The sequence below is a fragment of the Pleuronectes platessa genome, chromosome 6 (assembly GCF_947347685.1).
Source record: "Pleuronectes platessa chromosome 6, fPlePla1.1, whole genome shotgun sequence".
In the NCBI taxonomy this organism is placed as follows: Eukaryota; Metazoa; Chordata; class Actinopteri; order Pleuronectiformes; family Pleuronectidae; genus Pleuronectes; species Pleuronectes platessa.
In genome coordinates, this window is record NC_070631.1 from 1,746,900 (window position 1) to 1,769,191 (window position 22,292).

General features: G+C 47.4%; 1 protein-coding gene across 1 annotated transcript in view; it reads right to left on the bottom strand.

The window, feature by feature from the left end:
- Window positions 1–270: 270 nt before the first annotated feature.
- cacna1fb (calcium channel, voltage-dependent, L type, alpha 1F subunit) overlaps window positions 271–22,292 on the bottom strand; it is a 27,092-nt gene continuing 5,070 nt past the window's right edge. The window contains exons 2-52 of the mRNA XM_053424438.1: window positions 22,168–22,292; window positions 21,591–21,691; window positions 21,319–21,424; window positions 20,619–20,758; window positions 18,558–18,709; window positions 18,326–18,478; window positions 18,026–18,222; window positions 17,493–17,596; window positions 17,242–17,393; window positions 16,694–16,768; window positions 16,359–16,440; window positions 15,973–15,999; window positions 15,708–15,868; window positions 13,532–13,757; window positions 13,118–13,325; window positions 12,875–12,995; window positions 12,457–12,532; window positions 12,357–12,372; window positions 12,288–12,326; window positions 12,088–12,148; window positions 11,849–11,951; window positions 11,049–11,178; window positions 10,313–10,372; window positions 10,111–10,217; window positions 9,598–9,685; window positions 9,229–9,336; window positions 8,790–8,842; window positions 8,556–8,702; window positions 8,272–8,473; window positions 7,496–7,654; window positions 7,301–7,411; window positions 7,142–7,225; window positions 6,635–6,763; window positions 6,469–6,534; window positions 6,284–6,375; window positions 4,695–4,854; window positions 4,355–4,482; window positions 3,872–3,968; window positions 3,642–3,744; window positions 2,941–3,042; window positions 2,710–2,840; window positions 2,466–2,603; window positions 2,313–2,373; window positions 1,980–2,205; window positions 1,775–1,882; window positions 1,565–1,698; window positions 1,339–1,451; window positions 1,025–1,236; window positions 814–869; window positions 612–718; window positions 271–537 (exon numbers count right to left, since the gene is read on the bottom strand). The exon at window positions 22,168–22,292 is cut by the window's right edge and continues 123 nt beyond it. Of these exons, the coding sequence (XP_053280413.1) occupies window positions 271–537; window positions 612–718; window positions 814–869; window positions 1,025–1,236; window positions 1,339–1,451; window positions 1,565–1,698; window positions 1,775–1,882; window positions 1,980–2,205; window positions 2,313–2,373; window positions 2,466–2,603; window positions 2,710–2,840; window positions 2,941–3,042; window positions 3,642–3,744; window positions 3,872–3,968; window positions 4,355–4,482; window positions 4,695–4,854; window positions 6,284–6,375; window positions 6,469–6,534; window positions 6,635–6,763; window positions 7,142–7,225; window positions 7,301–7,411; window positions 7,496–7,654; window positions 8,272–8,473; window positions 8,556–8,702; window positions 8,790–8,842; window positions 9,229–9,336; window positions 9,598–9,685; window positions 10,111–10,217; window positions 10,313–10,372; window positions 11,049–11,178; window positions 11,849–11,951; window positions 12,088–12,148; window positions 12,288–12,326; window positions 12,357–12,372; window positions 12,457–12,532; window positions 12,875–12,995; window positions 13,118–13,325; window positions 13,532–13,757; window positions 15,708–15,868; window positions 15,973–15,999; window positions 16,359–16,440; window positions 16,694–16,768; window positions 17,242–17,393; window positions 17,493–17,596; window positions 18,026–18,222; window positions 18,326–18,478; window positions 18,558–18,709; window positions 20,619–20,758; window positions 21,319–21,424; window positions 21,591–21,691; window positions 22,168–22,292 (6,104 nt within the window). The remainder of the gene's footprint in view (window positions 538–611; window positions 719–813; window positions 870–1,024; window positions 1,237–1,338; window positions 1,452–1,564; window positions 1,699–1,774; window positions 1,883–1,979; window positions 2,206–2,312; window positions 2,374–2,465; window positions 2,604–2,709; window positions 2,841–2,940; window positions 3,043–3,641; window positions 3,745–3,871; window positions 3,969–4,354; window positions 4,483–4,694; window positions 4,855–6,283; window positions 6,376–6,468; window positions 6,535–6,634; window positions 6,764–7,141; window positions 7,226–7,300; window positions 7,412–7,495; window positions 7,655–8,271; window positions 8,474–8,555; window positions 8,703–8,789; window positions 8,843–9,228; window positions 9,337–9,597; window positions 9,686–10,110; window positions 10,218–10,312; window positions 10,373–11,048; window positions 11,179–11,848; window positions 11,952–12,087; window positions 12,149–12,287; window positions 12,327–12,356; window positions 12,373–12,456; window positions 12,533–12,874; window positions 12,996–13,117; window positions 13,326–13,531; window positions 13,758–15,707; window positions 15,869–15,972; window positions 16,000–16,358; window positions 16,441–16,693; window positions 16,769–17,241; window positions 17,394–17,492; window positions 17,597–18,025; window positions 18,223–18,325; window positions 18,479–18,557; window positions 18,710–20,618; window positions 20,759–21,318; window positions 21,425–21,590; window positions 21,692–22,167) is intronic.

The window sequence follows — 22,292 nt, forward strand, 5'->3', positions numbered from 1 at the left end:
TCTTCTGCACCCCTCCCTCCTTTGTTCCTTCCATCCTTCTTTTTCCCTTCTTCTCCTCCCTCCATCATTCCCTTTTTATTACCTTCTTCCTCTTCCACTTTGACCTTTAACCCCACAAACTCACACAATTTGTCTTTTGGCAGTTTTATTAAACCCCACCCCTTTCTCTCTCCTGTCTTCTGATTGGTCAAATCTCTGACAAACAAACCCAGACAGGCTACAAATGTCCCGCCTCTCTCAGTCCTATTTAGCCCTGATTGGATCAGAAGTTTAAAATGATGTCACACAGTTCATCTCGTCAGCTAGTTCGTCCTCGTCGCGCCCTGTTCTGATTGGCTCCTCGTCGCTGTAGAGAGCAGCCGGGTCGGTGGCGGGGGGGTTGCTCAGTAAACTGTGGCTCGCCGAGCCAAGCAGGTCGCTGGCCGCGGACTCCATCTCATCCACCGTCATGTGACACGCATCCGCGATCTCTCGCTTTGCAAACGCCACGAACTTAGGATCCCGAGCGTAAAGACCGAGACCCTCCGAGATCAGAACCTGACGAGGGAAGAAAGATTCAGTGACACAATCACAGATCGATATCAGACTGATAGAACCAGTCCACATCTCACCGCCTCAACCAGACTGTCGGCCGATCCTCGCTTCTCCGTGAACTGAGCTCCGAGCTGAGAGGGAACCCGGAGCGTGGTGTAGGCTCGGTACGGGGGCGGCGGCGGCGCTGAGGGAGAAGAGTCACGTTAACCTCCCGAACAAGAGAACTTCACATCTAGGGCCTAGAGAGGAATCGAGTGTTTGTTGGTTTGTCGTTCCTACCTGACGTCCCTGCAGGGCCACTGTACCACACCGGTCTGGGTTCTGCTCCTGTCACACTGACCCCTGGTGGACGAAAGACGACAACAAACCTGCTGAGCTTGCGTCATGCTGGCTGAGCGACAGCAGCATCACGACAACACGACTGTGGAGCGTCAGCAGCTGACCTGTTAGCATGGAAGCTACAAACGTGTCATATGAAGCAGTGATAGACGTGAAAGCCGCTTCCTCACCTCTTCCTGCTTCTCCCTTCGTCCTTTCCCCCCCTGGTCCTCCCCCCCCCCAGGACGGACTGCCCTCCTCCTCAACCAGGATGAGAGGAGCGTAGAGGAGGCGTCCACGGCGAGGACACGGGTTCGCCCAGGACGTCGAGGAGGCCGGCGTGGGGCGGCCGGAAGAGTGGTGAGAGTCATAATTGCTGAAAGTCTGAGGAGGCAGAGGGGGTGGGGTGGGGTGGGGGGGGGTCTATGTTAGTAAAGAGCAAGGCAGGTGCGTGTGTCATACATGATTCACACAGGCTCGTGTCACCTGTGTGCGTGTGCGGCGTGGCGGTGAGGTGGGGTGGTAGGTCCCCGGGATGGGCAGGTCATCACTGCTGCCCTGCCGCCTCAGACACTGGATGTTAAACGACGGCTTCCGACCTGACGAGGGACAACAAAACAAACGCACCCGCTCAATGTGATGATGTCACAGCGATGATGTCAGTCAGAGTATGTTTTTAGGAAGCAGGGAGGATTGTGGGATGTCCTCTCACCTGTAGGTGTAGCAGGAAGTAGGCGTCTCCGTGTCGTCCTCCTGCCGTCTCCGTGTCCATTACCAGAGCTGTTGGTGTCGGGGGCGTGTCCATCGTAGTGGTCTCTGTACATTCGAGGATCGTCAGGGTAATGTCTGAAAAACACAGGTTTTAACATACAAGCACACACACACACAGACAAACACACACGAACGCACACACACGGGTCACCTGTCTCTGGAAGTGATGCTCTCGTTGTCCTCGTCTCGGCTGTAGTAACCTTGCTCTCCGTACGTCTCTGTGTCCCCGTTCCTCCAGTGTCTGTCCCGGGAGTCCCTCCTGCTGAAAAACCAAGAGCGTGATTGGCTGAGGCACCTGTCAATCAAGACTGGAAGCCCGACAGCCTCCTCCACGTGTCAGTGGCGTGTGGACTTACCTTCCATGTTTGTAGTAGGACGGTCTCTTGTGGGCGCGGTCCAGGATTCCATTCTTCTCTGATGGGCGTCGCTGATGATGATGATGATTGACAGATGACCTCCTGTTGTCTCCACGGTGAAGATTTTGGTCGTGGTCGCTGCCGTTTGGCGTCTTAGTGAGAGAACCGACCCGGTGGATCAGACCCCCATTAGACACCCCCCCGTCCCCGACAACACCGCCAGGACCTACAGACCAACGACACTGGTGAGCTGCTATGGAGACTGTTGATGATGAGGTCAGGGTCAGGGTCAGGGTCAGGGTCAGGGTCAGGGGATCGGCACATTGTTTTTACCTGTGGGCGTGGCCAGGGTGGAGCCTCGCCGATCTCTCTCTGGTCCAAATCCGTTTTCACCCTGTGAGGACACAGACAAGAGAATCAGCTCGTGACCTTTGACCTCACTATAAAGGTCAGAGGTCATGTGTGTGGGGGCGTGTTCATAAAGACCTTGTAGGCAGTGTTCTCCTCCAGCTCCTCCTCCTCCACCATGACGTCCTCCTCCTCATCCTCGTCCAGGTCATCGTTCAGAGCCAGACGCATCTCTGGACCCAGATCCTGGAGCGTCTTCAGACCGGCTTTACACAACTACACTCACACACACACACACACACACACAAACACACAGACACACACAGTGAGTCCGAGGTCATTGACTGTACAGACGGACAGGTATAGGAGGACACAGACAGACCTGTATAGCAGACGGGTTGGAGGCGTCAGGCTCTCCGGTCAAAGCTCCTTTCTCCTTCCTCTTCCTGAACTTCCTGAAATAATCCTGGATCAGAAACGTGGCGTAAAACTTTCCAACGGTGACTTCCTCATCTGCAGAGACATGAGACAAGACATTGGTGCTGAGCAGTACGAGTCCTGTGGTCAGCAGTGGTACTGCAACTCTCTATCAAACTACCAGGATTAATAATACCTTCGTGTGGGGGAATCACTTCGTCCAGGAGTTTTGGTTTCATTCTCTTCCAGATCTTCCTGATGATCCCCCTCAGCTCCTCGTTCTCCTGCTCAGGGTTACCTAGCAGCAGCACACGGTGGGAGTGTTCAGATAGAAACGATGACGGAGGCGCTAGCTGATGAGGTCACGTGAATGTGAAAGAGGAGGCGGAGTCACACGGTTGTGGCAGCTAGCATGGTACGTTAGCCTGAAAGACGGTTTAATGGTGTGTCCTGAGCATGGACCTGTGCACCAAGCGTCAGGCACGTCCAGCGTCAAGTGTTCATGCATCTAGGCGGTGTGGCCTAGGGGGTAGAGTGGTCGCTCTCCAACAAGATGGTTGCCGGTTCGAATCCCAAGATACTGAACCCCTAAATGGCCCCTCATAAATGGTGAGTGTACTAATTGTAAGTCACTTTGGACAAAAGCCTGATCCAAATGACATGTAATGTAATAACACGTGTGGGTCCAGCATCTTCAACACAGAACTTTAATCAGCTGTGAGGATGAAACCCTCTGGACGTGAACTTTACTTTCCCACCAGGAGCAGAATGTTAGCTCTGACCTGTGAACCAATCAGCATCTGATTGGTCGACTGTGGTTTGATGGAGTGGGGCGAGTGGAATGAAGGAGAGGGAGCTGGAGGTTGTGATGTCATGACGTTGACAGGTCTCAGTTACCTTCAGTCTTGATCTTGAGCGCCGTGCGAACCAGAGCGAAGAGCGTGGCGTTGAAGGTCACCATCCCGTCGGCGTTCAGAGGCATGTTCATCGCTACCAGACGCTGACGGACAGGAAGAGGAACATGAGGTTAACAGGAACCCTCTGGCAGGGACTCAAACAGACAGGGGCCCTGAGGGACACCAGCAGTAAAACATGTGTGTGACAGAGCACATGAGTGACAGCTGTACCTTACAGGCCACTCTGTGAGGACACAACTTCCCAAACCCCAGAGGAGGCTGGATCCTCCTGAGCAGAGCCACGACGTCCAGGTGTTTGATTCGACCTCTGACGGGAGAGAAGACGATCAATGATAACACAACAATAATTCAATGAGACACAGTAAAGTGTCGGCTGAGACACAACGTCCACCTGAACCTTCACGTTGGAACAAAACCTGCTGGAAACTGTTAAAACAACCAACAGGCTGGAACAGGCTCAGTGTAACTGAGGGTTTAAACCTGAAGAGGGCGCTCCGGATCCGATCCTCCTGGGATCCTGATCAGTTCCTCCACTGAGCTTTCACTTCTTAAAACCTGGAGGAGGTTATGTTTTCTTCTGCGTTTGTTTGTTTGGTTACAAGATTCCACAAAAACAACTATGTACAGGAAGAATCCTGGTGTGGATCCGGATCAGACATGATATTCCTAATATGGTTTCATAATGTGACCTACTTGGCCTCCGGGTCGTACTCGGACCAGATCCTCTTAAACTCGTCCAGATGGTGAGGTCCCAGAATCGACCAATCACGTGTCAGATAGTCAAAATTGTCCATGATGACGGCGACAAAAAGGTTGATAATCTGAACGAGAGAGAAACATACACAGTTTAAATATATATACATATATAAAGTAGGGCTGTCAAAAGTAACCCGTTCATGCGGGATGACACATTTTTTAAACGCATTAACACATGCGCAGAATGAGCCGCTCCATGTACCCCCCCCCCCCCCCCCCCCCCCACTCAGTGTATATATATATTTATGTATATATGTATATTTGTGTAGTATCTGACCAGGAAAGCACAGAGCATGAAGAAGCTGATGAAGTACACGATGGCGAAGTTGCTGCCGCAGCTGAATTCTTCTCCTGGTTCGTAGTCGGACTCGGGGTCACAGCGTTTCCCTGGAAGACTCGCCAGCATGATCTCCTGCCACGCCTCACCTGTCGCACACCTGGACACACACACACACACACACACACACACACACACACACACACACACACACACACACACACACACACACACACGCACACGCATACGCATACACACACAACAATGTCAGGAAGAGGCTGATGAAGAGGAGAAGGATGAATATGAAGATGAAGATGAGGATCTGACCTGAAGAGGATGATGAAGATGGTGATGAACATGAGGATGATGAAGAGTATGATTTTACTTGACTTGACGAGGAGGAGGATGAAGATGACCATGATGAAGATAAAGAGAAGGATCTGACTTGACAAGGAGGTTAAGGACGAAGATGAACATGATGAAGATGCTGATTAAGGGTAGGAGGAGGATAATGGAGATGATGAAGAGGAGGATCTGACCTGAAGAGGAGGAGCATGAAGATGAAGATGAAGATGATGAAGATGATGAAGAGTTCATTAACAGTAGGAGGAGGATAATGGAGATGATGAAGAGGAGGATCTGACCTGAAGAGGAGGAGCATGAAGATGATAATGAACGTGATGAAGATGATGAAGAGTGCATTAAGAGTAAGAGGAGGATAATGGAGTTGATGAAGAGGAGGATCTGACCTGAAGAGGAGGAGCATGAAGATGAAGATGAAGATGATGAAGATGATGAAGAGTTCATTAACAGTAGGAGGAGGATAATGTAGATGATGAGGAGGAGGATCTGACCTGAAGAGGAGGAGCATGAAGATGATGATGAAGATGATGAAGATGATGAAGAGTTCATTAACAGTAGGAGGAGGATAATGGAGATGATGAAGAGGAGGATCTGACCTGAAGAGGAGGAGCATGAAGATGATAATGAACGTGATGAAGATGATGAAGAGTGCATTAAGAGTAAGAGGAGGATAATGGAGATGATGAAGAGGAGGATCTGACCTGAAGAGGAGGAGCATGAAGATGAAGATGAAGATGATGAAGATGATGAAGAGTTCATTAACAGTAGGAGGAGGATAATGGAGATGATGAAGAGGAGGATCTGACCTGAAGAGGAGGAGCATGAAGATGATGATGAACGTGATGAAGATGATGAAGAGTTCATTAACAGTAGGAGGAGGATAATGGAGATGATGAAGAGGAGGATCTGACCTGAAGAGGAGGAGCATGAAGATGATGATGAACGTGATGAAGATGATGAAGAGTTCATTAACAGTAGGAGGAGGATAATGGAGATGATGAAGAGGAGGATCTGACCTGAAGAGGAGGAGCATGAAGATGATGATGAACGTGATGAAGATGATGAAGAGTTCATTAACAGTAGGAGGAGGATAATGGAGATGATGAAGAGGAGGATCTGACCTGAAGAGGAGGAGCATGAAGATGATGATGAACGTGATGAAGATGATGAAGAGTTCATTAACAGTAGGAGGAGGATAATGGAGATGATGAAGAGGAGGATCTGACCTGAAGAGGAGGAGAACCGCCTGAGGAAACGTCTGGAAGTTGTTGTTCCTGTTGATCTGAGTGAGGTCCTGCATCGCCACCTTTCCAAACGTCTGAAGGAGGAAAGACGATGACGTCACATGATGACATCATCAGACTGTCGCTGACATCACTGATGACTCATCCAGGTCAGGGTTAGAACTCACCTGCATGCCAACTACTGCGTAGATGAAGAAGATCAAGGCGATGAGCAGAGCGACATATGGCAGCGCCTGAACACAGAGGAGGAGGAGGTTAGACGCTCTGATGACACTGAACCCTGAAGCAAGGCATCGACCATACGACTCCTCCTTGTTAGCCCCGCCCCCTGACCTGCAGTGATTTGATGAACGTCCAGAGCAGCGTACGAATCCCCTCCCCTTTACTCAGCAGCTTGACCAATCGCATGACTCGAAACAGCCTGAAGAAGGTGATGGACACACGAGAGCTGTCCTCTCCACTCTGAGAGCCAATCAGGGGAGAGTTCAGTCAGGACAACATGTGATCAGGTCGATTAAGAAAAAACAGGGATAAACACACAAGGTAAATTTCTTCTCTTCTGTTATTTGATCATATAACAAAAATAAACAAATTCTATATTATTTCACAAACAGTGGTTCTTCCCAGAAACAGCAGAGGGCAGCACACACGTTACATTAACCCTCATTTACCTTTAATCAGATGTTATAAGTATATATGTAAAGTACGTGTGAGTATATATATTTTTGTAAACAGACACACGTATATATACATTATGAATATACTGCACATGAATATCTGTATTGTCCATCATGTGGTTAAACAACATTAACCGTCAGGGTCACAGGTCTCTTCACTCACACTGAACTCCGTGACCACGATGTCGACCACGCTGCCGACCACGATGAGAGCATCGAATGAGTTCCAGGCGTCTATGAAATAATGCTGAGGGAGAGAGAGAGTCCCGTTCAGCGACAGGAAGTGGAAACATGAAGCTGTAGGTGCGTTTGATTTTCTCACCCTGAGTCTGAGAGCGAGCAGCTTCAGCAGCATCTCCGCAGTGAAGAGTCCAGTGAACACCATGTTCAGGATGTCCATGATGTGGCTGAACCGTTTGGACTGTTCATAGTGCTGTACAACACAGACACACAATTACTGACACACTTCAGCACACAACACACCACCGGCCCCAGCAGCGGCAGCAGCGTGACTCACCTGAACAGCCAGCGTGACGGTGTTGAGCAGGATGAGGACGAACATCACGTACTCGAACCCGGTCGAGTTGATGATCGACCAAAATTTATACTGGACCGGATTCTTGGGGATGTAGAGTTTGAGCGGCTGAGCCTTCAGAGCGTATTCCACACACTGACGCTGCAGTGACAGACACACACAGTTACTGACAGCTACTCACAGTTACCTACACTTAAGGAACGGATGTCATTTAACTTTCTTCAGCTAAATTCCAACAGAACAGAAATAATAATCTTGGGTCCCGATCAGCGAGCATCTATCATTTCTCTGATCCCTGGCATCAATGTAAAAACAACAGCTAAAACAGATATAATTGAAATCATTAAATCCTCCCTCTTCCACCAATGAAAGATTTCCAAATTAAATCAGTTCCATCTCTTACTGACCAAGAAAAGCTCATACATGTCTTTGTCTTTCCCGTCTGGACCATTGTAAAATACTTTATACATTTGTCAAACCTCAGAAACTCGTTTGCAGCTGTTTGTATTTTTTATAAAAATAAACCGTAGCTCTCACAATCCTTTCCTCCCTTTACTCGCTGCTAGATTATTTTAATAACTTTTTAAAGCTCAACACAGGACAGCTTCTGTTGGTTTCTCTCATATGTCTCGAATGCCTTTTATTTCATTCACTCGTTTGTATTTTGTGAGGCACTTTGTAAACGAGTCTCGATAACAGCTTCACACTTCAAGTTATTATCACAGTTACACGTCACAGTGAGCGACAGGTGAGTTTACCTGGTTCTTGTCGAGCTCACAGTTCTTGTACTCCTGCTCTCCCTGCTCTCTGAACGTGATGATGACGAAACCTACGAAGATGTTCATCATGAAGAAGGCGATGATGATGATGTAGACGATGAAGAAGATGGAGATCTCCACGCGGTAGTTATAGATGGGACCAGAGTTCTCCTCGTTAGCATCGATGGCCTTGTACAGCAGTCTGCAGAGGAGTGGGCGGGGTTAACATGTGATGGTCACTACAAACACTGGTGTCAATAAAGTTATTTTGAAGGAGCACTCACGCTGGCCAGCCCTCGAAGGTGGAGACGGTGAAGAGCGCCATCATCCCCATTAACACGTTATCAAAGTTGAAGTCACTGTTCTGCCACAGACGCACTCGGACCATCGGGTGATTCACGTCTCCGTCCTTATACACAACAAACGTCCCTCTGACACACACACACAAACACACACACACACGTTACATGTCAGAGCTTCAGACTGAAGTCGGTGTCACTCCTGTAGAGTCGACCTACTTGCACTGATCAGGTGTGTGTTTGGCTTCGTCCGTACAGCGATAAAATTTACCCTGAAACAAAAACAGGAAACATGTGACTCATTTAACCAATCAGGGCTCTGTCAGTCACCTGATGTGTAACTGATGAGGTCACTGAGTGACTGTAAATAAAGATGGATGACGTGTGTCAACTTCCTCTGCAAAACTAAAGCCATATTATCCTGGATAAGAACGCTGCCATCTTTTGGGGTGAAATCGTTTAAAGTCTTATTTGATTTTTATATGTTTGGTCCATTTCTTATTTGTCAACATGAAGGAGGTGGGGTTTATGACCTAAACCGCAGCCGGCCACCAGGGGGTGGATGAGACACTTTGGCTTCACTTTTGGGAGCCGTCATGTCGTCCATCTTTATTTTCAGTCTGTGGTTGAGTGTAAACACCGGAGACACGTGAACAACCTTGAACAGCTGAACTCCGATGCAGGCGAACATGAACTGAAGCAGAGTCGTGACGATCATGATGTTTCCGATCGTCTTGATGGCCACAAACACACACTGGACCACGTGCTGCAACACACACACACAATGATCAGAACTCTCTGACACAACGTCTTCACACAACAGTTCACTGATAACTAGTGAACTAACTCATCAAACAGCTTCCACCGCCAATTCTGATGCAAAACTAATCAACTAATAGATGTTATAGTTTCAGCTGTGAGTGAGGAGAAGAGGAGAACAAAGATTTGGGATGAAGCTCAGAGATAAAGCTTCAGGACATGGGGTCAGCCAGAAGACGACCTCTGGTGTCTGACAGTGTGGAGCTACCTTGAGGCCTTTGGCTCTGTTGATGGCTCTCAGAGGTCGCAGCACCCTGAGGACTCTGAGGATCTTCACCACCGAGATGGCACTGGAGCTGCAGACACAGACACACGGTGGGTCAGTCGACTGCGCTCTGCCTGCAGGGGGCAGCACTCACTCACGATACTGACTGATAATGATCTGCTTCCTCTCATCTTCTAATCCATCAGTCTGAGCTGTCAATTGTGTTTGTGGTTTGACATTTATTTAAAGGTCCAATCAGGAATTCAATTCATCCAAATGAAACTGAATCTAAAATGTGAAACTGATCAACAGGAGCAGAGAGAAACTGAACTACAACTTTAATAGATTCATATATTCATGTAAGAGCAGGTTTTAAATAAGTTAACATCCTCTTTCTGTGTTTTTAACCTGATATTGATCAAATCAGCTGTTTAAATAGAACAAGAAAAGAGAGAAACTGGTGCTGTGGCCACTTGTTGATGTGACCGTTAAACTGAATCAGATCCTGATACTGACTGAAGGAAGAAGGAGACGAGTGAGACGCTGACGACCAGTAGATCCAACAGGTTGAACCAGTTCCTGCAGAAGGAGCCCTGGTGGAGGAACGCTCCGTGGACCATCATCTGCAGCACACACACAAGGCGTCAGCACCAAATGAAGACTGGAGGAAACAACATGAGCGACTTCATCCCAACTGAAGGTGGTGTTTGGATTTTACCTTAAACAGGATCTCTACAGTGAAGATGGAGGTGAAGGCGTAGTCTGCATAACCCAGAATCTAGAAACACAAACACACACTGACTGCAGTGAACAGAGTTTCTGGAAATAAGGGAAATTATAGACAAAACTAAGTTTGTATGAAGACAGGGTTAGTGTTTGTGTGTGTGTGTGTGTGTACAGACGTGTGTTGATTGTATGTTAGAAGTCGTTTCCTTCATCAGCTGCTGCTAATTGCTATGTCTTGCATGAAGACAGCTGCTGCACAGTGTGTGTGTGTGTGTGTGTGTGTGTGTGTGTGTGTGTGTGTGTGTGTGTGTGTGTGTGTGTGTGTGTGCGTGTGTGTGTGTGTGAGAACTGGTGATTTTCTCTTTCCCTGTGTTTCCATGCGTTTTCCTCTTTAACCCGGTTAGTCACTGACCCACTTCTGCTGTGTAATCTACTGAAGCCACGCCCCCAGCTCAAACCACCAAGGCGTGTTGATGACATCATGAGCGACCTGGCTGAACCACGCTCAGTTCTGATTGGCTCCGAGTCTCAAATCAGATCCTCCCACAAGCCCCCAGACACCGATGCTAACTCGGGTTTGACTTTCAATGTTAGCTTAGCATCAATGCTAGTTATTTATTTATATTTGATGATAACTTCAGAGATTAAACTTGTGTTGCACGGACACGACACCAGCATCATGTTTGTGTCTGTCGCTCATTAAAACCATCAAATCTGTGTTGACTCACGTTGTTCCTGAAGGAGTGGGCTCTGATTGGATCCTCAGCAGCCAATGAGCAGCTGCTGAGGATGATGAAGACGAGGATGAGGTTGGTGAAGATGTGGTGATGGATCAGAGTGTGACAGGCCTTGCGGATACTGGAAACAGAGACAGAGACAGAGACAGAGAGAGACATCACACAGCTGCTAAAATCCTCCATCAGGCTGAAAAGCATCATGGGAGCTGTAGTTGTTCAATACTAACAAAGTTTCATCTAATGCAGAAACTGAGGAAGAGACGGTTGTGGAACAAAGACGAGAAGATCTGCACTGATGGGGAACATAGAGAATACTCTCCCGTTCATTCCTATTCGTGATGATGTCCACATGTCCATGCGTCCTTTAGCACGTGGACAGTGGAGGAGGTTGTGATAAGGCTGCACGTTGTAAATGACGGTTTGTCTGTGAGGTCATTAAATACATCACGTAACTAATGAGAGAAGCTGACGACTGCTCCCAGTGGTTCCGCTCAGTCTCAGCTGTTTAGTCCGTAAACTTTCAGAAGACGTAAACAACAGAGACGCAAAGAACGCAGAGTTTCCTTTGAGCGTAAATAAGATTTTAATCCCTCGAACACGGAGCCAAGAGGATTGATCCTCACGTGAGGCTGCAGAGGGCGCTAGAAGAACCAGATTTGATCTTTTAGAGAACTGTTTGAATTTCATATATAATAATACAAAGAAATGATTGACTTCTTTTGCATAAACCTTACGTTTCGGGTTACTCAGTTACAGGAGGCCGAACACGTCCATGTGGTGAATAGACTTACGGGTTTGTGTTGCTGAGGCAGAAGAACGCACTGCCTTCTGGGATTGGAAGGACCTTCTCCTTAGGTGGAGCAAGGTCGGCCATCTTTAACTGGACCCCCGCGTCTGACGAGCAGGGAGGAGGAAATGTATAAATATCATGTGATTATCATGTTCATCATCATGCATATCCTGACATTTCTGATGGAGCTCATCTCGAAGGTTGAAGAACGTTTGACACGTGACTGAAATCTGAACTGACCGTCTTCTCCTTCAGGAAGCTCCTCTTCCTCCTCATACTCGGTGTCTTCATCGATGTCCACCTGCAGTAAACATGGAAGAACCAATCACATCCTTGGTTGAACTTTGTCAGAACAAACAGTCTTTAGAGAAACAGATTAAACCAGATTCCTCAGAACTGCACTCAAGTAAATGTACTTAGTTACTTTGCTTGTTACAAACCTTCACTTCTTCGTCTTCGACCTCCTCCTCCTCCTCCCCCTCAACCGCCCCCACCTCCTCCTCCTTCACTCCCTCTTTCTTCTTACTGCAGGAAAAACAGGACAACAGGAAGTGAACCCCCTCTTATCTTCCCCTTTCTTCCTCCCCCGCCTCCCCCTCCGTCACTCACTCTTTCTTCTTGTCGTCTCCGTCTCCTCCGGCCAGGTTGTCCACAGCGATGGCCAAGAAGACGTTCAGCAGGATGTCTGACACACGCTAAGGACATGTAACGCTCAACACTGTGCAGGACAAAGCATCACACACTAGAATCATTTGTTGTACTTGAATGCAATGCTTTTTTTGTTTAGTCCATGTCTCATGAGCTAACATGGAGGAGACAGGGCTTATGATCTATACTGCAGCCAGCCACTAGGGGGCAATACAGATGATTTGGCTTCAGTTTTGCGAGCTGTGATGTCATCATTCTTTGTTGACAGTCTCTGGTTTATACAGTCAGCGCTGCCTTTGATGGACAGAATGAATGAATGAGTTGAGACCGGATGTTCCTGTGTTCAGTGAGTCAGTGAACGCCTCACAGTGAAAGATACAGTTGCCGCAGATGAAGAGGATGACGAAGTAAACACAGACGATCATCCCTGGAAACACGGGCCCGCCGTACGCCATGATGCCGTCATACATGACCACGTTCCAGTCCTCGCCTGTCAGGATCTGAACACACAGTCAGCGTCAGTGACACGCCTCCTACACGCCTCCTACACGCCCCCTACACGCCACATGACCTCAGACTAAAACCAGGATGAAACCACGAGGTGGCAGAGCGGGGGTGTTACCTGGAAGCAGGTGAGCAGCGCCTGTGGGAAGGCGTCAAACGTGCTGCGCTTGGTCTGCGTCTCGTCAAAGTTAAACTTTCCTCCGAACAGCTGCATGCCGAGCAGAGCGAAGATGATGAGGAAGAGGAAGAGGAGGAGCAGCAGGGAGGCGATGGACTTCATCGAGTTCAGTAGGGACGCCACCAGATTGGACAGAGCCGTCCAATGGCTGAGCAGATGAAGAGTGACATATTTTTTTTGTTATATTTTGGATAAATCATCTTCATCGACACAAACAGAGCATCAACAGTTAATTATAATGAAATCACATTTTTATAAACTCTTTATTTCATCGTATTTATTTGTTTGTTCCCGAATGAGACTGTGACCTGACACCGGATCGTGATGCGTTCAGGTTCCCGTGTGTTTTCTCACCGTGTGACCTTGAAGATCCGCAGGAGGCGGACGCAGCGCAGCACAGAGATCCCCAGAGGAGGCATGATGCCCATCTCCACCAGGATGGTCTCCACGATGCCGCCGCACACCACGAAGCAGTCGAACCGGTTGAAGAACGCCACGAAGTAATGAGCCAGACCCAGACTGTACATCTTCAACAGCATCTCACACGTGAACAGGGACAGCAGCACCTTGTTGGCAATGTCTGCAGAGACAGGTTCATTCATGTGTTCACTTCATCATGTGTTCACTTCATCATGTGTTCACTTCATCATGTGTTCACTTCATCATGTGTTCACTTCATCACGTGTTCACTTCAACATGTGTTCACTTCATCACGTGTTCACTTCAACATGTGTTCACTTCATCATGTGTTCACTTCATCATGTGTTCACTTCATCATGTGTTCACTTCATCACGTGTTCACTTCAACATGTGTTCACTTCATCACGTGTTCACTTCATCATGTGTTCACTTCATCACGTGTTCACCTCATCACGTGTTCCATTCATCACGTGTTCACTTCATCATGTGTTCACTTCATCATGTGTTCACTTCATCACATGTTCACTTCATCATGTGTTCACTTCATCACGTGTTCCATTCATCACGTGATCACTTCATCATGTGTTCACTTCATCACGTGTTCACTTCATCATGTGTTCACTTCATCACGTGTTCACCTCATCACGTGTTCCATTCATCACGTGTTCACTTCATCATGTGTTCACTTCATCATGTGTTCACTTCATTATGTGTTCACTTCATCACGTGTTCACTTCATGTGTTCACTTCATTATGTGTTCACTTCATCACGTGTTAACTTCATCACGTGATCACTTCATCACGTGTTCACTTCATCACGTGTTCATTTCATCACGTGTTCCATTCATCACGTGATCACTTCATCACGTGTTCACTTCATCACGTGTTCACTTCATCACGTGTTCACTTCATCACATCTTCACCTCATCATGTGTTCACTACATCATGTGTTCACTCCATCATGTGTTCACTTCATCACGTGTTTCACTTCATCACGTGTTCACCTCATCACGTGTTCACTTCATCACGTGTTCACTTCATCACGTGTTCACTTCATCACGTGTTCACCTCATCACGTGTTCACTTCATCATGTGTTCACCTCATCATGTGTTCACCTCATCATGTGTTCACTTCATCACGTGTTCACTTCATCACGTGTTCACTTCATCACGTGTTCCATTCATCATGTGTTCACTTCATCATGTGTTCACTTCAACATGTGTTCACTTCATCACGTGTTCACTTCATCACGTGTTCACTTCATCACGTGTTCCATTCATCATGTGTTCACTTCATCACGTGTTCACTTCATCACGTGTTCACTTCATCACGTGTTCACCTCATCACGTGTTCACTTCATCATGTGTTCACCTCATCATGTGTTCACCTCATCATGTGTTCACTCCTTCACGTGTTCACTTCATCACGTGTTCACTTCATCACGTGTTCACTTCATCACGTGTTCACCTCATCACGTGTTCACTTCATCATGTGTTCACCTCATCATGTGTTCACCTCATCATGTGTTCACTTCATCACGTGTTCACTTCATCACGTGTTCACTTCATCACGTGTTCCATTCATCATGTGTTCACTTCATCATGTGTTCACTTCAACATGTGTTCACTTCAACATGTGTTCACTTCATCACGTGTTCACTTCATCACCTGTTCACTTCATCACGTGTTCCCTTCATCACGTGTTCCATTCATCATGTGTTCACTTCATCATGTGTTCACTTCAACATGTGTTCACTTCATCACGTGTTCACTTCATCACGTGTTCCATTCATCATGTGTTCACTTCATCATGTGTTCACTTCAACATGTGTTCACTTCATCACGTGTTCACTTCATCACGTGTTCCATTCATCACGTGTTCACTTCATCACGTGTTCCATTCATCACCTGTTCACTTCATCATGTGTTCATGTGTGTTTGTTGATATCCCCAATTTGAGAAAAAAATTCAACAATTTGTCAATGATTTTTAAGTTTGTGTGTGTAAGTGTGTGTGTAAGTGTGTGTGTGTCTGTTTGTGTGTGTTGTATGTGTTTGTGTGTGTTGTGTGTGTGTGTGTGTGTGTGTGTGTGTGTGCATGTGTGTGTTACCCTGGACTTCCGTCAGCCAGTCGGGTTGGTTGTAGTGCTCGGACGCGCTGAGGGAGGTGTTGAGGAAGACGAGCAGCAGAACCAGCCAATAGAAAGTCACTGATTTGACAGCAGTGCGACAGTTTCTGCGACAAACACGATTCCAGCGACGCAACGTCCGACTGAGAGAGAGAGAGGAGGGGGGGGGGGGGGGGGGGGGGCAGTTCAATGGAGTGTGTCGTTCTCTCTCATTATCTCCTGAATGTCTGATGGTCAGTGAACTCACCAGCAGCTGATCTTCATCACCTGGGAGCTGAAACAATAAAAAGTTGAATCAGTTACCTGACACACATCTGTGGACATGTGAGAGACGTGTGTCCACATCTGTCCAAACCTAATGTCCTCAAACAGTTTATCTCCAATATTCAGCAGGAAACTGTCAAACATGAAGAAGTTTAAACAGAGTTTTGGGGATTTGTTACTGCTTCAGGGAGCAAAGCATCATGGGTAATATCCAGCTTTCAACATAATGTTGCTCTAGTCTCAATGTTTCATCAGCGACAAGCGACAAAACCAGCAGCCATAAAAAACCTGGAGTCTCTGAACAACAGTTTGAGGTAATAATGTGTGCATCTGTTTGTGTGTGTGTGTGTGTGTGTGTGTGATTGTTACCAGCAGGCCTGGCAGCAGTTGGTGTGCTCCTCATCAATGTTTTCAGTGTTTTCAGACCCTGTTTCACTGGCAGGAAGACTTGCTGAGAGACAGACAGATAGAGAGAGAGAGACAGAGACAGAGACAGAGACAGAGAGACAGAGACAGAGACAAAGAGAGACAGAAAGACACACAGACAGGTGTAACTGTTCTTGGTTCAGCTCATTCATCTATTACATTGAGAAACAGGGTCAGAGACAGACCCAGATACAGGGACACGCTGAAGGTTTCCTCATTTAGACTGTGTGTGTGTGTGTGTGTGTGTGTGTGTGTGTGTATGTGTGTGTGTGTCTCACCGTGTGTGTCATTGGAGTGACTGAACCATCCAAACTTCCCTCTCTTCTTGTCGGACAGGTCGCCCAGAGACGGACCTGAGACACAGACAGGAAACAGAAACAACAGACACATTCAGGGGACAGTGAAGACAAACTGTCCAACCTGAGTGATCAGTCTCATCGGACCGGACGTCCACTGTCCAGCACCGGGGATCGAACTCTGCTCGTGTTTAATCCATGAAATAGGATTCTTTGTTGTTTTAATGAAATAATTGATCATGTTTTTTTTAATTGAGTCATAATGATTTGCTGAAATTATTTAAAAAGTTCATAATTAGATGAACAATAAAATGAGTGTTTTGTATCCGCAGCTCGTTCTGCCTCATTGTCTTCACTGACAGACTCATTGTCTCTAATTGGCTCATTAATCGACATCCATTAACTTGATGTTATAATTAACTGAGGGAATGTCTGTCGTTCACCTTCCACTGTTTTAACAAGTCAAACTGAAGCAACATGAGGAGAAGACGTCCGACAAGAGAGACACAACCAAACCGTCCCCGTCTTACGTGGGTTCCCGTCCTCGTCCAGGTCGTCCATGTCCTCAGCCTGAGTGATCCAGTCCATGTATCCACACAGGTCTTCTTCCATCTGCTGCTTCTCGCGCAGCTTCTGAAAATCCCCCCGCGCCTTCGCCTTCTCCCTCTCTTTACTGAACTCTCTGTCCGGGTCACACGTTCAAACACCAGTTAAACCACAAACAGACGGACCAGTGAGTTTCTGCTTCGGAAAAATGTTTCAAAGAAATATGGTGACGAACCCGCTGAGGACTCCCAGCACCAGGTTGAGAACGAAGAACGAGCCGAAAATCACCAGACTGACAAAATAGACCCAGGGCAGCTCGAAGCCGATGGCGTCGTTCATCTGCACCGACGGGAGAGTCCAGGAAGTGAGAAGATTAAGATTAAGATGCATTTATTAGTCCCAAACACATGAACAGACACACTCATGCAGGTAGGGACATTTAACCTCTGCTTTTAACCCATCTGCAGGATGGTTCTGCTCTGTGCAGGACACACAGAGCAGTGAGCGACCATGTACGGCGTCCGGGGAGCAGATGTTGGGGGAGTTAGATGCCTTGCTCAGGGGCACTAGACAGGGTAGGGAGAATCCTCTTGGATTTTTGGACAGATCAATCCAGGTTCGTCTTTTTGTTGTTTCTCCGTGGAGTCGAACCAGAGACCTTTTCTGCCCATAGTCCAAGTTTCTGCCACTAGTCCACCGCCTCTCTCGAACCTGACCATGACACGCAGGTTTGACTCATTTGTTAAAATAAATGTTAGTTAGTTTTACCCAGTACAGCACGTCGGTCCACCCCTCCATAGTGATGCACTGGAACACGGTCAACATGGCAAAGAAGAAGTTGTCGAAGTTGGTGATTCCTCCGTTGGGACCGTCCCACCTCCCTCGACACTCGGTGCCGTTAACGCTGCACTGACGGCCGTGACCGGCAAACGCACACGGCACCGGGTCGTCCTCCACGTAGGTGTCTGGGAAAAGATCAACCAATATCTGTTCAGTTCTATCTGCACAGGTGTGAACTCAGATGTGTGTGTGTGTGTTTGTGTCTGTGTGTGTGTGTGTGTGCGCTACCTGCTCCCATGTAGTAGCAGGTCCGATGCATGCGTCCGATGAAGAGCTCCAGGCCAATGATGGCGTAGATGATGATGACGAAGAGAACCAGCAGAGCGATGTGAAGCAGAGGAACCATCGCCTTCATGATGGAGTTCAACACGATCTGCAGACCTGACAGACACACAAAGATAAACAGGTGTACAAATACACAAAACACACACAGACAGACCCTCGGATCCAGCAGACTCACTGGGGACTCCGGACACCAGCCTCAGGGGCCTCAGGACCCTGAAGGCTCTCAGAGCTTTGACATCCAGACCTCCAGGTTTCCCCGGGACGTGGTGAGTGGTCGCCTGCTCGCCAGACTTATGAGTCATCGTCTCCAGGACGACGCTGAACAATCTGCGAAAACAACAGAAGAAGAAAAAGATTTACAGAAATCCTCCAGCTCATCAAACAGTTTGAAGCTGGACGAAAAAATACAAGTAGCAAAGGAAACAGAGTCGTGGTCGGTATCATCTGCAAAACGGTGGACATTAATATTATGGTTCTGCCTGTCAGGGGCCTGGTCACAGTGGAGACACACTGTGAAGAATCCACATTGATTTTAGAAAGTTTGGACAGTGAGAAACAACTGCTACTGATGACGTCAAATCGAGAGTAACTGTAACTACATAGTAACTAAAGCCTTCGTCATTACTGCTGCAGATAGGATAATAACGTCTGCACACAAATCTGATCATTTGAAAATAACAGTGTGGAGGATCTGAAACTGATTTCCACCTAATGTGTCTTTAACTCAGCGTCTTCACTGAGACAGTGATTTGATCGTCCCCACAGAGACAAACACAAAGTCAAGAGAGAGAGCCTCAGTGGATCGTCTGTGAATATAAATTGGAAAAGAGAGTACTCAGGCAGCATTACCATGACAACAGTTTTAATCATCTTTGGCCCGGGGACGTTCAGGACGTTCAGGACGTTCAGCAGCGTCACACGGGACGAGCCTCAGGACCCGAGGACGCACGGTGACCTCAGCGGCTGCTGCTGCTGCTCGGTTCTATATTCTATCTGCTTCGTCTTCATTTGATCATTTTGAGACGTCCCCCATGTTCATATGTTCTTATGTTCATATGTTCATATGTCGTCTTTTCTCTGTCCTTCATTTTTAAGAATTCATCAGTGCAGCAACACATCATATTTCAAACTGTTCTCTTTTTAGTAGCTCTTTTGCGGGATAATAAGGGAGAACCAGAGCTGCATGTTCCTCAAGGAGAACCAGAGCTGTGGGTTCCTGGAGAAAGAAACAGAGCTGCGTGTTCCTCAAGGAGAACCAGAGCTGCATGTTCCTTAATGAGAACCAGAGCTGTGGGTTCCTGGAGGAGAACCAGAGCTGCATGTTCCTCAAGGAGAAACAGAGCTGTGGGTTCCTGGAGGAGAACCAGAGCTGCATGTTCCTCAAGGAGAAACAGAGCTGTGGGTTCCTGGAGGAGAACCAGAGCTGCATGTTCCTCAAGCCGAACCAGGGCTGTGGGTTCCTGGAGGAGAACCAGAGCTGCATGTTCCTCAAGCAGAACCAGAGCTGTGGGTTCCTGGAGGAGAACCAGAGCTGCATGTTCCTCAAGCAGAACCAGGGCTGTGGGTTCCTGGAGGAGAACCAGAGCTGTGGGATCCTGGAGGAGAACCAGAGCTGTGGGATCCTGGAGGAGAACCAGAGCTGTGGGATCCTGGAGGAGAACTGTGTCGTCCGCCCTCTCAGTGGTTAGCTGGGGTCAACTTCCTGTGTTTTTAAAGTGACAGGAGGAGTTTCTTGCAGCAGAGGAGATTTGTGTATTTAGAGCCGAGTTACACTGAACTCAGTCGACTGTCACATTAACTCAACGCCAGAAAACTGAGGAGATAAACTGAGGCATCGCTGCAGGGTTTGTTCCTCCGCTGGTCAGAGGAGTTTACTGCAATCACATCAGATTTACCGCTGACACACACACACACACACACACACACACACACATAATGTGTTCCTAATCTTCACCTTAACTTCAAAAACTTAACTTCAACCTTCAGATAAAACCTAAATCTAAACCTGGTTCCAGTTGGAACATTACAAATTGAAGGTGTGCGCCCGCCGTGTCACGTGACCTGGAAGCTACGGCTGCCATGCAATCCTCTGACACCATTTTGGTTTGATAATAAGCTGACGTCTCTCCGCTACCTAGCCAAGATGGCGACCATTCGTTTCACACTCAACTTCAACATCCGGTCACTTCAACTTCTACACACAGAACTTCTAAAGAACGGTTCCTGTGTTTCTCACCCGACGATGACGATGACGAAGTCCAGCAGGTTCCATCCGTTGCGGATGTAGGAGCTCGGGTGCATCACCAGACCGTAGGCCAGGATCTTCAGGAAGGTCTCAATGGTGAAGATGATGAGGAAGACGTACTCCACTTGTTCCTGAAACACAGAGCACATCATCAAACCCACAAAGTGCTTAGCATCACGGTGTATTGATCATTTTCACTTTGAACTCTTATTTAACACTTTAACCCAAACACACAGCGGTGATCTCGATGGAAAGTGACTTCATGAACAGAGTCACTGAAGGTAGAGAGACACCGACATCCAGAGGAGAGAGAGCGATGAAGCAGAAACTCAGCCGATCATCTCCGATCACAGACCTGTCACTCACTTCCTGAATCTACCCTTCAACCTTTGAGCAGTGTTTCGTTCAGGGTAACATGTTAGCCTAGCTTAGCACAGCGACTGGAAGCAGGCGAAGAGTTGGGAAGGAGCTATAATTGTATAGTTGTGTAGTTACAACAGAGTAGTTGTTTAGTAGTGTATTAGTATAGAGTTGCATAGTGTTGTGTCCTACCAGGTCATGTTTAGTGGAGTTGGAGTCTTCCTAAGGAAAAATTCTTGTAGATGTGTAGTTGTGTAGCAGTGCAGTTGTGCAGTAGTATAATCATTTAGTTGTGTTGTTGCGTAGCACTACTATTGTTTGTCTGTCTCACCAAGTCGTGGTTGGTGGAGTTGGAGTCGTCCTCAGGAAACGGTTTGGAAACTCCCAGAGCGACACAGTTAGCAAAGATGGCTAACAGGATGAAGATATCAAAGGGTCTGACAGATGCATTAAGGAAACTGAGCATAGAGCTAGCATAGAGTTAGCATACAATAGTAAATGAACACTCAGCAGTAATACAAATGATGACTCATATTGCTCGTTAGCAGATGAACGAGTTGATTGATCTGAAGCCGACAGGTGATTGGTCGGAGTAAAGGATACTTCCACTCGACGATAGAGAGAGCGGCTCGTCTGATTGGATTGTTCAGTTTCAGACAATATAAAGCTCGAGGAGCTCGTTGGACCTGATTACTGCCCTGCACCTGAGGAGGAAGAACATCTTCATCATCACCTGCATCATCATCATCATCATCATCATCATCATCATCATCATCATCACCTGCATCATCATCATCGACTTCATCATCATCATCATCATCATCATCACCTGCATCATCATCATCATCATCATCATCATCATCATCATCATCACCTGCATCATCTTCATCATCACCTGCATCATCATCATCATCATCATCATCATCATCATCATCATCACCTGCATCATCATCATCATCATCATCATCATCATCATCATCATCATCATCGACTTCATCATCATCTTCGACACCTGTTTCTTAGCGTGTTGTCTCACCTGTTTCTTAGCGTGTTGTCTCACCGGTTTCTTAGCGTGTTGTCTCACCTGATTCTTAGCGTGTTGTCTCACCTGTTTCTTAGCGTGTTATCTCACCTGATTCTTAGCGTGTTGTCTCACCTGTTTCTTAGCGTGTTGTCTCACCTGTTTCTTAGCGTGTAGTCCTCTCCTCCTCTGCGTTCCAGTCGAACTTGTGGTCGAGTGCAGCGTGTCGGTTCTTGTCATCCTCACACCTCCCTCGTTTTCTCCGTCCAGCTCTTCGTCCCAAT